Below are 15011 nucleotides of genomic sequence, written 5' to 3'. Positions count from 1 at the left end.
CATATGCCCAGGTTGCAGGCTCCAGTGTGGGGGTATGCAAGAGGAAGCCTATAAATGATTCTCGCTCATCATTGATGTTTCTATCTCTCTCTTCCTCTCCCTTCCTCTCTGAAATCAATAAAAATATGTTAAAAAGGGGGAGGGGGGGGAAAGAAACAGAAGGAAGGGAAAGAAAAAGAGAAAGGAGTGAGGAGAGTAAGAGAATTAGGAAGAAAAGGAAGGAAAGCAGGACACTGGTGCCAACAATCTTCAGTGAAACAGCTGTCCTTCGAAGATTAGTTCTTTGTAACAAGGAATTTCCTTAAAGTAGCATCTGCATCTAACATGGCCTTCTCACTTTCCCAACTGCCTACTTTTACAAGGGTGTGCACCCATGGGGCCTGTATTTCTGGATCTGTTAGTATAAAAATGGTTGCCTATTTTGTTTTAGTGCTTACTATTTCACAAAGAGATTAGATGCTAGCTACCTGGGGCTGAAGGACATATATAGAAAAACCAGCCCTAGCCCGTTTTGCTCAGTAGATAGAGCGCCAGCCTGCAGACTGAAGGGTCCCAGGTTTGATTCTGGTCAAGGATGCATGCCATGGTTGTGGACTCAATCCCCAGTTTGGGGCACACAGGAAGCAGCCAACCAATGATTCTCTCTCATCATTGATGTTTCTATCTCTCCCTCTCCCTTCCTTTCTGAAATCAATAAAAATATATTAAAAAAGAAAAAAGAAAAATCACCCTCATTAGGGCAATAGGCTCATCAATGATAAGCAGATACTTCTAAATCTTGTTTTAAAATATATTTTTTATTGATTTCAGAGATGAAGAGAGAGAAAGAAAGAGATTGAAACACCAGTGATGAGAGAGAATCATTGGTCGGCTGCTTCCTACATGCCCCACACTGAGGATTGAGTCAGCAATCTGGGCATGTGCTCTGATTGGGAATCGAACCATGACCTCCTGGTTCATAGGTTGACACTCAACCACTGAACCATACCGGTTGGACAAATCCTTCCAAATATTGATTTGAGAAATGAGATACCTGCTTTATGTCAGATCAACTACTTGACCTTTGCTCTAAGATGGCTTTGGCACTATATTTCTCAAAGGAGAAAAAAAAATCCATCCAATAACAGAGCCTAGCTCTGCCTGCAGTGTCACCTAGCAGCTCATTTATTCCTCTCTGGGACACATGCTCAGGTGAGAGTGACAGGCACAGTCTGCTCTCTGTACTCAATGATCAGATTTAACCTTTGGGTGTGCATATGTGTATACTTGCATGGGGTATCTGTTTGTATACATGTATGTGGGATTGCATAATGATTTGGGCTTGTGTGAATGTAAATATTTGACCCATTTCAAGTTCCTTTCCTTAATAGTACCCTGAAGAGATTATGTCGCCTGAGAGTTCATAAGGATAACCAAATATAAATAAAAGAGAGAATCTTCCCTTTGGGAGAAATTAACATGTATTGTACATACATGTATGTGGAAATGTACAAATAACGTGCATATACAACTGCACGGTGGTTCAGGTATCAATTGCCAATCTCCTCATTGAGGCATCCATGAAACACTCAGCCAAGAGTGGCTGTGGAAGCATCTTGTTCTCCTTTCCTCCTTGTGGACACATCAACTCCTGTATCTATACCCATCTGTCTGCTTATTCGTGATAAGTTTGAAAGCTTCACTGTCAATAATTCTCTTTTCTCAGCTTATCACATCTTGATATCCACTTCTTATATTATTTGATTTATGTCTCAACTGTATAGAGCTGTGATCCTATTGTTCTCTCGTTTTTCTCTTCCTCATAGGTGTGGTACAAACACGAGGTAGAAACTGTGACTCCCATGTGTATTGACTTTTATAGTGGCAGAAGTTTGGGGTTGGGAGAAAGGACAAAGTACCGAGAGGAAGGGAGCAGTAACACTTTGAAGCCAAAGGCACAAAAACCATATAATGGGTAGTGCATACGTGCACGTGTGTGTGTGTGTGTGTGTGTGTGTGTGTGTGTGTGTGTGTCGTTGTGCCTATTTGCTGACATCAATAATCTAAAAGTTGCCTCCATATCCAATCTGTTCAGCAAAATCACAAGAACTATTCTCTCTAGTGGCAGTTGTTAAATTTCAGAATTGCTAAAGAAGTAAAAAATCTTCTTTGAAGTATTTGAAGATAGGTCTCACCAATGGTTGAGTTGTCCTATTACATAAAGTGGTGTGATAATGACTTCTCAAACTCTTGCTGCTAAATATTTGATTCTGAGATCACTTAGAACCAGAAAAAAATCCCAAGAGCAGGCCAGGGTGAAAATGTAATTATAGTTACACCACAGCAAAAGTCACAGGCATCTAGTAATCATCTGAGTCATTCTTATTCATTGGTCAATTACACACATGCCTTTCTTTTATGAGATGCTGTCCTCAGCAGAAATAAAAAGCAGATTGTTTCAAAGCAACCATTGACGCATCATCCACTCTAGCAAACCCTGGGAAGGATATAAAGGGCAGAATTTTAATTGCAGATTCAAGGGCAAAGTTCTCACTACTCCACCAACTCTGCCCCTGGCTGCACGTGCTTTAGCTTTGGAGGAAAGATTAAAACACCTAAACAGAGTTTGCAGGAAGCCACGCATTGTCTTCACGATCAGAAAAGTGTAAACAGGGATCCCTGAATGCTGGTGACCCTTGAACCCCGGGCAAGAGCCAGAGCTATGCACCGATGGCTTAGTTCAGACAATGGGGGGTCAAGCTATTTCCTGACCAAATAGTCTCAGAGCAAATCTTTCCAGTATTTACTGACCTTTAAGACAGTGTGTCTGTTACCACAATTACCTGCCTAAGAGCTAGATGTATATCCAAAATTGAATAAAAGGTTGGCAAGGCCTGGACACCAGGGCAAGTCCTTCCCCTTGAGTTGGGCTTGCCCGCCTGGCCCCCAGTATTTCCAAATTATTATTTCTTGTCTCGTCTCTTTCATTTGCGTGTGGCCCCTTCTCCAGATCCCAAACCCTGAACCACGTGGGATGTGGGTCATCCACAAGAGTTGACTAAAAAGGGTGTGGTGAGTGATGCAAGAACTGAGAAATATTTTAGAGCTACAAAAATAGAAAGGAGTTTTAACTACAGATAATTGTAGACTCTTAACGTGAGGAAGAGCTTTGGAAGTCATTGTCAAGGTTACAAAGCTTAAAATCAACAATAAGGATAAAATTTTTAAACTGTAGAAACTTTCTAGCTGTCACATAAGTTTACTTTCCAAAAAGTTAAACTTATTTCACATATCTTTAGTTTAGCTTTGAAAACATTTGACAGAGCAATCCTTTCATGACTATTTCTGGTCAAATTGGTCTGTTTGCTGCTTTTGTGTTCCGTGATTCAGCAGATACACACTTAGTTACAATTGGCTTCAATACGGACAATCAGCTTGAATATATCATCTTACATCCTCAAAACACTTTCAGTTCAGAACAAAAGTGACAAAGCACATTGAATTAGCAATCAGTGCCTGGTCTACGGTAGGCATTCAAATAAAACATTTTTTAAATAGGTGAATGGATTCTAACCCTAGCTCTGTCACTAAGTATCTCAGGGAACTTGGGCAAGTCGTTCCATCCATCACTTTGGGCCCATTTCCGTATCTGTCAAAACCTTAATCCACTGACTTCAAGTTACTGAGACCTTCCTTAAAGGATTATCACCCTTGTTGAGCAACTGTAGGGGGGAGCTTCTGCAACTACTGATGCTCACTCCACTTCTAGAGATCAGGTTTCAACTGGTTTGGGGATGGGGCCCAGGCAGTTGAATATTTTCAGAGTTCCCATGGTGATTCTATTGCACGAGGATTGAGAACAGCTGCCAGCAGTAACCTTTCTAATCTCTTTTTCCTCCCTGTGAAAGACTAATCCATCTGCTTACATGGCCAAAATCTGATCATTGTTGCAGGTTTCTCTATTGGGAAATGCTCCAGGGTTTAAGATTTGACCTGACTTCCACTGGATCTGTAGTGCATTCTGGTCAGCCTTGCGGAATGCTTAGTTAAGGATACACAGCCTCTGTAGGAGAGTCTGTGACTTGGTTGGTTACATTCAATTTAAGTAGATAAGCAGCTCAATACTGATATGAGAAAGCTGGTATTTAGATTCCTTTCTCTAATCTGTCAATTTCTTAATAGATTTCAAATTCAGAGGAGGAAAAAGAGTATGATAAACCACACCAACAAACTACCAAATCTAGTCCTGCCTGTGTCATGAGGATAAATAAGGTAGGTTTTTGAATGTGCTTTGCAACAGTATTAAGCCCCCAAGATGTTTACTCTTAGCTAAGGTTTCCCAACTTCTAAAATTTTTAATACACTGAGATGTATGCAGACAGCATCACTTTGATGCCAGTTGACCTGTTACATTGCAGTACCAATACTGTTCCTGATTTCCTGTAACAGAACAGAAGAGTAAAGAAAGAGGCATACTATCATGCAAACAGCATTGAAGTAGGAATCCAGAGGCTTGGATTGAAGATTCAGCTATGTGAAGTCTTGGACAAGTCTCCCTGGGCTTAAACTTCATCTCACAAAGACTCAATTTCAGACCTTTAAAGTTTCTTTCAGCTCTAAAGTTATAGGGAATGCTGGCAGGGACTGATGTGACGGAACACACCCGTCTCACATATCCCCTGGGAAGTGTGGCTTCCTACAGAATTAGACAAGGCATTAAAGAAAAAAAATGTTCTGACACTTGTTCTAAAGAGAACATCCCCAAATGGACAGATTAGAGCAGTTTTATCCTCAAGAAAGCAAGGAGATCAGTTACACCCAATGTTTTTCTCTCTTGTGCTCTCAAACTTCTGAGCCTTTCTTCACCAAGAAGCCTTCCTATACATTAACCAGGGAAGTGTTGAGCTTTTTCCACTTCAGCAAATTTAAAACCTTAGCTGTTTTTTTGCAAAGAGTATGTCTGTCTTTCCTACCCACTCTATTTTACCTCAACTCATAACAAACCACAAGTCTTTCAAATTTTGTAATCTAGAAAAATTTCCATAGTCACTAAATTAATGGCACTTAAGAACAATACTAAATACTATAATATTAACACTGTTCAGTTAGTACTATGCTACTAAAGTATTAAAATTTTGGATCCTGGACTAAATGCAAGAAAGAACTGACCTTAGTTAGCAAAATGACCTCATTTCTACTTAGAGTATGTGTCCGTAAATCTGTTAAAACTGTGGAAGCAGAAGGAACTTGAGTAGAAAGAGATCTGGTATAATTCATCTTTTATCCCTTGCATCCAGCAAAGAGAGTGAATGTTACTATACACTTAATGAATGTATTCATGTTCTGAGACAATTCAATAAACAGATGACCAATGATATAGCAAGGAATCCAGGCAAATACCAACATTATAAGGATTTTAGTTTTGTTTTGTTTTTTAAATAAATGCTTGTCAATTAAAACTAAAATACAATTACTTTCCCAAAGTATAGTCAAATTCCAACAACACACTTTTAATACAATACAGCAAAATGTTTGATATGGCAAAATTCACAGAGGATTAATGTAAGATCACATTCTTTTGTGTGTCCTAGGGGAATAAAGGAGGTAAAGAATTTAAGTAGCTTAAAATATTCTTTTTAGAGCATTTACCATTACGAGGCAATATAGAAATTTGAAGCAATAAACTGTATCTTGTTCTGAAAATAAATTGTAATTATTGAATCATGTTGCTAAATTACATTTATTACCATTCAATTTTAAATATCTATATATACTTATATAGATATTCCTAATTCACAAGATTTCAAATACAGAAAATTTAAGTCAGATAAAAAGTAATTTGACTAAAAGTACATGAATTTTCAACATTCTTTGTTTATACTTTAAAGTCCCAAACTTTATAAAAAGTTAAAATACTGATTATTTGAAATATTTCTCCCACTATGTTTTGTTTCTCACAAATGCAAAGTGGGCTTAGAAATACACCAATTGTAGGCACACAGGTATCTCCATGATTGCTGTAAACTGATTGCTGAGTTTAATATTCCTTTCCAATAACACATCAATGTCAACCATTTAAGTTAGTGAAAAGATTCTCTTAAAACATCAGTTACAGACAGAAATACTAACCAATTTAGTAAGTTTTTACAGTACCAGCAATAGAGATGTCAATATTATCCTATTTTCTTCTCTGGAGATTTGGATTAAAACAATTTTATCCAATTTATTCTCAACCAAAGGAAGAAATAAGTTCTGTTGAATGCAATTTCTCTAGGAACCATTTTCTGGTATGACAGTATATAAAAAAATTTCGTTAAACTAAATGCATTTTAATATTTACAGAATTGAATACTATCTCTTGTGATAAAGTGAGACAGAGCAATACTAGGTAAGTCTAGTAGCACCCAAATCAGTATTACCCTGGAAGTGCTCAATAACATGTAACATGTGTTATTAGTGAACTGTTATTTTCTACATCATTCTTGGCAAATGGATAGAGGAAAAAGAAAGAAGACATATACATGCAAAAATATTAAAACATATATTCCTCACCTTCAACCTAGTATTATAGGTAAGCCACTCACAAAATATAGTAGGCCTCACGGCAATAGTATCTTCACATATTATTAATATGAAGTTGTTTAGGAACTGCTATCACTCCTTAGGGGTAGCAGATAAATTTTCTTTACAAAATAATATAAAAGAGAACATACCTTTGCACTGGTTTTATTTATGGCTTTGACCTCCTGAGAGGATGCATGCCTGGGATTACCTCTCCAGAAGCCCTAGACTCATAAACATTAGGCCCTGGTTAGCAAAAGGAATCCCTCAGGATCACAGTTTTTCTCAAGTCAAGTGCAGGGTGACCAGACTATCATAAACAACTTGTTAAATGACATAGTTCCCCCCAAAATTAGGATGTAGACTGGAGGATGTAAGGCACATACTTTTCTGAGCTGAAGACACTGCTACCTTTAAAAAGATCAAGACTAATGAAAATGCAACATTGGATGCTATTAAATTCATCACATTAATGTTATAGTGTTTAATACAGACAGTGAAGGTCAAGTGCTTCTTTACTACAGAGGAAATCAGAGCTATATATTGCAGATCATGCTGCATAAAAACCTATACAGTAGCTTTTACTATTGTTGAACACTCAGCTCACTCTTAAAAGCTCACCATTTTGAACTAAATGGGTATAATAGTTTAATTACTACATATACAATTAAATCTGTTTTGGATAAGAAGGGGGCCATTAAAAATTAGGTATTTCTAAATGCAGCTTAATTTTATATACTCATACTACAACTGATATACGTTAGCCTACAAAACGTCTTATTTAAAGTAACTTTTTATATAAAATGCTTTAAAAGATCAAACTTGATTTGCAGAAATTATCTGTTTTGTGGGTGTTTTTTCCATAGTGCAAAGGTAAACATTAACCAAGTACCACAAATTACAGGTTAATGAGGTATTACTCCCTCTGGAAAGAGCAAGGTTGGCTACAGGAAAATCTTATTACTTACTGGCCCTTCAATATGGAGGGATGTGGGCAATATCCCAACAGCAGAAACTAAAGAAATCAATGAGAAAGGCTTTCAGATGGCAGCCTGGCAACTTAATTTTAAAACAATTCACTATTAAAGAACTTTCTTTGCTCAGAGATATCCCTGGTAACTGCTATGTCTCTGCCCTTTGCTGCTTTAAAAGATTTCTTTCATTTCACACTCCAGCAATGGGCCTTTCCTCCCCCCCCCCCTTTCTTTTTTAAAACATCGCGATATTCACAATGTTCGTGTGGAACTGGTCTGCAGTGTTATACTGCACTAGTGTGAACCGTCTTTAACTTTTATTTACATCAATACCAAAATTTTTCAAATTTGAGTTACAATTTACAATGCAAATCTTTTTTTTTTTTTTCAAATTTCATAGACTAAAGTTATAGGTATCAAGAATTATAGATTAAGCTGAAACCGGTTTGGCTCAGTGGATAGAGCGTCAGCCTGCAGCCTGTGGACTGAAAGGTCCCAGGTTCGATTCCGGTCAAGGGCATGTACCTTGGTTGCAGGCACATCCCCAGTAAGGGGTGTGCAAGAGGCAGCTGGTCGATGTTTCTCTCTCATCGATGTTTCTAGCTCTCTATCTCTCTCCCTTCCTCTCTGTAAGAAAATCAATAAAATATATTTAAAAAAAAAGAATTATAGATTGAGAGACTCCTCTGACACACATTTATAAGTAAAATATGAACGGAAACCCTCAGACCTATTTACCCTACTCAAATATAGGGAATAATGACAACCCTGACTAGCTTGTCCTTAGGTCAGCCATTCTCTGGCACCATAAAAGCAAAATATAGTATTAGCTCATTTTCCTAGTTCCTAAAATCCTAAGACTATTTCACCTCTCAGTTTCATGACACTGAGAACTGGATTGATTCTAAGGATAGAGATTACTAAGAATGTTCAATGTATCCATCTCAATTTTAAATATTAGCACTGAAGAATTTCATTCCAAACACTTAAATGCTTTGGCTAAATAGTTTTATCCACCTAAAATTTGGTCACTAAAATTGTCCAAGTAGAAACAAGCATTCTTATTTCATTATGAAAATCAGTGCATATTCTATACATCTCAAAAGATAGTTTAAGTTTATTAACTATAAACACAAATATGTGACTTAATTAAAGAGATATAGACTATCATTTTAAATACAGAGTGAGCTATATGATTTGGGAGCTGATTATCTGGTTTCTAGAATATCAAGTTCCTTATATCTCACCTTCTGGTTTAATTTCTAGCCACCAAGAAAGGAAAGGTAGGGGGGAAAAATAGGGGGAAACCTTGGGAATTATTAGCAGCTCTTATAAAAAGTTAAAAGGTAAAAAAGCTCTTATAAAAGATGTTTTAAAAAGATAGAACAGCTATAATGTAGATTTCAGTAAAAGTCACCAAAGACAGCTGGACACTGATCTTAGGTTTTCAAATGCACATATAGAGAGCCATAGCAAACATTTTCTTGATAGTTTGCTGTATATATCTACATTATATAGATAAAGCTAGAAGCTGTTTCTGGTTAGACCTATTTATGCATGTGTAAAAGCTCAATCAGTGCATCTTCTTTCTGGGAAGCTGGGAAGAGATATGTAAGGTTGAACACCATATTTACATACCTATCCTTTTTTTTTTTTTTTTTTTAACAAAGATTAACTCTTAGAAGATTACTCAAGCTGTTATTTAGGTGAAGCTGGTAATGAATCTGAAAGTAAAGTGAGGCATTTAAGCCAGAAAAATTTGGTCCTATTTATTTGAGTATGTTACTATGAATACATTCTTCCTTTTCTATGAAAATATTTTATATATCTAAACTAAGTCACTTACAAAACATTTTGAGCTTGCCACTTAGGTACTACCTAAGTCATCTTCACTATTCTTAGGTTTATAGTATATAACTTGCTGTGGTTCAAGTGGAGGAGCAAACAAGACTTGTCATTACTTCCACAGTGAGATGTAATCAGCCATGTATACTTTGCTAGGCAGTAGAAATATACTAGATCACATCCATAGACATAGAAAGTTACTGAATCGAAAGGACAAAAAGAATCTTACTATCTTATAACAAGGGGAAGGGATTTTCTTTATAGCAGCGTTTCACTACTGCAGTCATGAAACTTTCATGTTGTTTCATGAATTAACATATAATAGACAAACCCTAAACGATCCTAAGTATATTTTCTTCTAAAGTAAAAAAATACTACATATGACAAAAAACTAATACATATACATATCATTACTGTAAAAAATCTACTTTAAGAAATGATGTGCCCATTCATGGAGGGAGGCCACCTCCTGTTTGCAATGCATTTCTGATCTGCATATTACTGTATAGGTAACATTTCCAAACATCATGCTATGTTAGATTAATGACCTAAGATTGCTAGTATGTGTAGTGTATCTTATTTTATAATACCAACTTGTTACTGAACTGTTACTCAATTTTTATTGCATATTAAGCTGATTAATAAAAATTTGGTAATTTCTAATAGCAAGTAATCTGTAAAAGCATTTTTCTTCTATACTTTAAGGATTATCTAATACTTATTTTGTTATCAATATAAAAAATATTTTTAAAATATTCCATGGTTAAACTGGTTTTGAAAATTGTTCTGTTGTGTACAAACATGACTGCTGCCCAAATTTTCTTTGGTTTGTTGTGATGTTTTTCTAGTGCCTTTTTAAAATCTAGAGAAAGTTATAGTTCAGTACACATAGGCAATAAAGTCATAACTGACTGTTAAAATTTTAAAGTCATTTTCCCACTCCTTTATGCAAGATATAAAGAAGCTTACATAAATCTCTATTCTGTCCAAAGAAATCTAACAGATCTTTTTCAATCAAAAACTGAATGATCAAGAGTGTGGCCTCCCATTAAGTGTAAAAGTGGGTTTACTTCATGTTTAAGCAAAAAATGAAGGTAAAGCGGTCATGAGCTCAGGTGTCAGATATATAATTGTTTACCTAGTTCTGCTAAAGCATATTTCAGCATTCTGCATAGTATGACAGGTTATAGGCCACTCCGGCATCATCACTTGCATAAACTTCCAAATCCTAGCTAGGATTTAAGGCACTGGAACAGTCATTGCTGGATTACCTAAGGGTAATAATCATATAAAATAAAGGAGCAGAATGGAAGAGCTTTAAAATCCCACATAAGGTTATATTCCTTACTTTACCAGATAGTGGGTCAGGAAGGTTTAGGGCCTATGTAACCATCTGTGAGCTTATCTGAATAGCTCTGTAATTTAGACATATGGGCAATATATGGAAAGAGGGGTAATTTTATTATTATATAGTGTTCAACCTAAACCCAAGAACAACTCTGGTAATAATTACAGCTTTGATCATTTCTTTCTTCATCTCAATTGTTACCACTGATGGTTTAATACAGCACTGCTCTCCAGAATGTTCTAGTCTGCTGTGGGAGTTATGCAAAACTTGAGTGAAGATTGCAAACCATTAGCCAAATATAAAATGGTCATTCAGAGTGAATTACATTTAAAAAATCCAAACATGGAAATGGACTCATTCCTGCTAAATGGGTAGATGATACAGGACATTCAAGATGAAGATAATGTTCCTAGTGAACCTCAAAGTCTACTTTCTTTTCTAACAACCTTTCCTCAGTCTTTTAGTGTTTCACTCCCCTCTGCACTCTTCAGCCAAGAAGAACTTTCTGCATTCTGTGTGCGGCAACACTAGCTTCGTCCTCCGAGTCAGATTCGCTCTGGGATGTAGAACTGCAAGGCGAAGAGCATTCTGGTGAACACAAGTAGTGCATCAGGGGGAGGCGGTACTTCCCACAGAAGTCCACAAATTTTATCTGTCTGACACAGCAGTCAAAGTAGACTCCTGCAGAGAAGGAGGAAAAAGTATAAAGTAAATCATTACAGAGCAAAGAATCACAGTTTCTTTTGCAACCATTTCTCCAGCATTCTGAAGCAATGTCATGTACAGTCTTCTCTGTTCTGAATCTTAAGCAGAACTAGTAAATGTTTCTATAGCTGTTTATAGTTAATTTATAGTGATTTGGCTGCAAAGGGGCGGCCAGAGTTACCTAAAAGGGATATGGTATTAAAAGGACACTGTTTATTTAGCTTGTTTTCTCTGGGTGATTTGGTAGACAATGCCTGATAGTACTACCCTACTGTCAAGAAACTTAAAAAGCCCTCAAAACTTCAAAATTTGCAGATAGGAGACAACTTCTGGTATCCTTGTTCTTATGTTTGAGAAGCAAAATGGAAAAAACCAAAATGATAACTTACATTTCCACAGGTTCTAAATCTACACACTTCAAAGCTGTTCCACGAATGGTCTCACAGGGCTTTCACACAATTATATATTGTTAGGTAGACTGAAACCAGTACTATTTAATCCTCACCTAAGAAAATTTTCCCATTGATTTTGAGAGTGGAAGAGAGAGGGGAAAACAGAGCGAAACATCAAAATTCATTGCCTCCTACACGTGCCCTGACCAGGGTCCCGGCCAGGAAAGAGTATGCCCTTGGCCAGAATCAAACCTGGGAGCCTTTGGTCGGCAGGCCAACACTCTATCCACTGAGCCAAACTGGCTAGGGTTATTCAGCTCTTTTGATTCCTAATTTTGATTCCACAGTGCTCCTGAACTGTGCCCTTCAGCTAAGTAAAAATACATTTGGAGCTGAGAGAAAAGCAGAGGTTGGTGTATCTGAGTTCTAGCCACTCCTTGAAGATACCGCACATGTCTAACCCAGGCTATCACAATGACTGCAGTATAACCTGGGACCCTTAAGTCCGCAGACCGATGCTCTATCCACTGAACCAAACCAGCTAGGACTATTATGCTCCCTTTATGTTTCCTCTCATTTTACAAATCTTATGACAGTTCCAAAACAGGATAAGACTTTCTAGGTGTTTTCCTTGTGTATGAATCATAAAGGTCTATGAAAAGAAAAGAAAGGAAAAGAAAAAAAAAAAAGAATCATATCCAGAGAGGGTCTTAGTCTCTGGTAAAAGGGTAAAAGGATGAGGGAAACAGAAACAGAGACTAACTGCCTTTCTCTGAAAGAAGATAGATAACGGAAGCACTGAGATCATCAATTTTAAAAATAGCTAAATGAATGGAAAACAAGGACATGAAATTAGCTTACCTCCACACTTTGGGTTTGGGCAATTGCTGGCTAAACTCAAGTATCTAAGAAGATTCCCAGGAAGATCACAGGGAGTGTAGGAAATATTTCGAATTTTAATAGTCCGGGCAGCTAATTCCAGGAGAGTCGGAGGATTGTAGGTTAAATCTCTAACAAAACGAACAACCAATGGATTTCCTCGCAAACTCAATTCTTCCAAATGAATAAGGCTGAGGATCTCTCGAGGCAGGTATGTCAGCAAGTTATTGTGAAGACTGAGGGATCGAAGCGAATGCAACCTGGAATGAGTGCAGTACAAAAACCAATGACAGTAAGCAAGATAACCACCAAGAAAGTTAAGTTCTTCACTTAACTTGATTTCCCCGTAAGAATGTGCGATTAAGATTAGGGCCATGGAAATAAAATTTAAAAGTGCTGAAACTCTATCAGAATATAGATTTGTAAATGTCATGATGGGCTTTTGCTCATGGAATCTCAGACAGTATAGAATACTCGAGAGAATATTCTGACGAACTAGATGAAATATAAATGCTAGATTTAAACATTTTGGGGGATGTTTTATCATTCAGATAACCAAAAGGGAAAGATTCTAAATGCAGCGGAATCAAGACCCTTCACATTATCCATTAGGATAGGAATGCTTCATATCAAATATAAAATTAACAAAATCCCTTAAAAACCTGGGTAATCTCTGTCAAATTAATACTATATTTTCATTACAATATACAAATATTGTCAGAAATAAGCCACAGCCTTTTAAAAAAGTAGCATTAAAAATAAGCAACCCCATTCACAGCAAACATAACGGTAATTCTCATGTAACATCTAGTTCTTTCTACCTATAAAACGTGGGTGAATGCCAAAACAGTAATCCCTAAGCATGTATCTATCAATAATAATAAAAGCTTAATATGCTAATTAGGACAGCTGAACAACCTTCCAGACGTCATTCTGTATATCCTTCCAGACTACGGGTGTTGAACTCAATCAGAGAAGGGGCCAAAATCTAAAATCCAGCCTAAATCGCGGGCCGAATGGTTTACTGAACAGTCATAAACTGTCATTGTGATGGAAACGCAGCGGAGTGCAGTGATGACAGCGCGGTGCGGGCCACATTGCAAGGCCTGGCAGGACGGATTTGGCCCGCGGGCCTTGTGTTTGACACATGTGTTCCAGACAAAGCCGTGGTGGCAGGGGCCGAGACAGAGGTGGTTAGGAGTGATGAGCAGTTAGGGGCAATGAGACAGGCAGGCAAGTGGTTAGGGGTGATGAGGCAGGCAGGCGAGCAATTAGGAAACAGCGGTCCCGGATTGCAAGAGGGTGTAGGCCAGACTGAGGCACCTCCCCTTCCCACCCCCACCCCCCGCATGAATTTCGTGCACCGGGCCACTAGTGTATACATAAATTGCTTGCAATTACTCACTGTGAAAACTGAGGAGGTACACTTTGGATTCTGTTGTCACATAATACTAAGTAATTTAGAGAAGGCAGATTTGCTAATTCTGGTGGGATTTCTTTGATGAAGTTTCCTCCAAGATATAAACATTCTAAACTGCAAAGATAAACAAAAATAGAAAGTAAATAAACCAAAGCTAGGTAAGATATTCCATTTCCTTTATTACAATTAACTTATTTCATTTATTCATTCAGCAAATGTTTTACTTAGGATCTGCTATATGCCACACAGTTTCTAGAGAAATAATGCAATCTTAAGGGAGCTTATATTATAGTTAAGCAGACAATACACACCAATATTAGGCTATATTATCAATACTACCTACTGGTGACCCTGCTAGCGGTTCTCAACCCATAGGTTGAGAACAGCTGCTGTAGAACCTAAGACCACCGGAAAACACAGATATTTACATTACAATTCATAATTATATTTATGAAGTATTATAATTATATTTTGAAGTAGCAAAATTATAGTTATGAAGTATCAATGAAAATAATTTTATGGTTGGAGGTTACCACAACATGAGGAACTGTATTAAAGGGTTGCGGCATTAGAAAGGTTGAGAACCACTGCCTTAGGCTGTCAAATAAAAAAATGACAACAGCCAACACAACAGTTGCCATCCCATGAGAATGAATCAAAATTATACTTTTTTTTTTTTTTTTGTCAGACTGGCAAGAAATATATTTTTTGGTGTGTTGCAAAATTTTAGTAATTAGTTTATATATGCCATGAGATTAAAAAAAAAAGTTTGAAACTCACTGTTTTAAGAGTGTAATTCATGTAAATCCTTTATAAATTCTTTCAGCAAGAGCCCATTTTAGTTTTTATCTTTGAGTCTTCAGTCTCTGACATTTTTATCTCCCTCCCTCCTTGTTAAGTAATAAATA

At 37.0% G+C, this 15011-nt stretch overlaps 1 protein-coding gene across 2 annotated transcripts in view; it reads right to left on the bottom strand.

Annotated features, from left to right (window-relative positions):
• Nucleotides 1-9178: 9178 nt before the first annotated feature.
• Nucleotides 9179-15011, bottom strand: part of LRRC58 (leucine rich repeat containing 58) — a 14256-nt gene continuing 8423 nt past the window's right edge. For both annotated transcript variants that reach the window (XM_036448311.2, XM_036448310.2), the window contains 3 exons: nucleotides 14089-14217; nucleotides 12666-12943; nucleotides 9179-11388 (listed from right to left, as the gene is read on the bottom strand). In XM_036448311.2, the coding sequence (XP_036304204.1) occupies nucleotides 11195-11388; nucleotides 12666-12943; nucleotides 14089-14217 (601 nt within the window). In that variant the 3' untranslated portion in view covers nucleotides 9179-11194. The remainder of the gene's footprint in view (nucleotides 11389-12665; nucleotides 12944-14088; nucleotides 14218-15011) is intronic.

This window comes from Pipistrellus kuhlii, unplaced genomic scaffold (assembly GCF_014108245.1).
Source record: "Pipistrellus kuhlii isolate mPipKuh1 unplaced genomic scaffold, mPipKuh1.p scaffold_m20_p_2, whole genome shotgun sequence".
In the NCBI taxonomy this organism is placed as follows: Eukaryota; Metazoa; Chordata; class Mammalia; order Chiroptera; family Vespertilionidae; genus Pipistrellus; species Pipistrellus kuhlii.
This window is presented reverse-complemented; position numbering and strand designations above follow the sequence as displayed.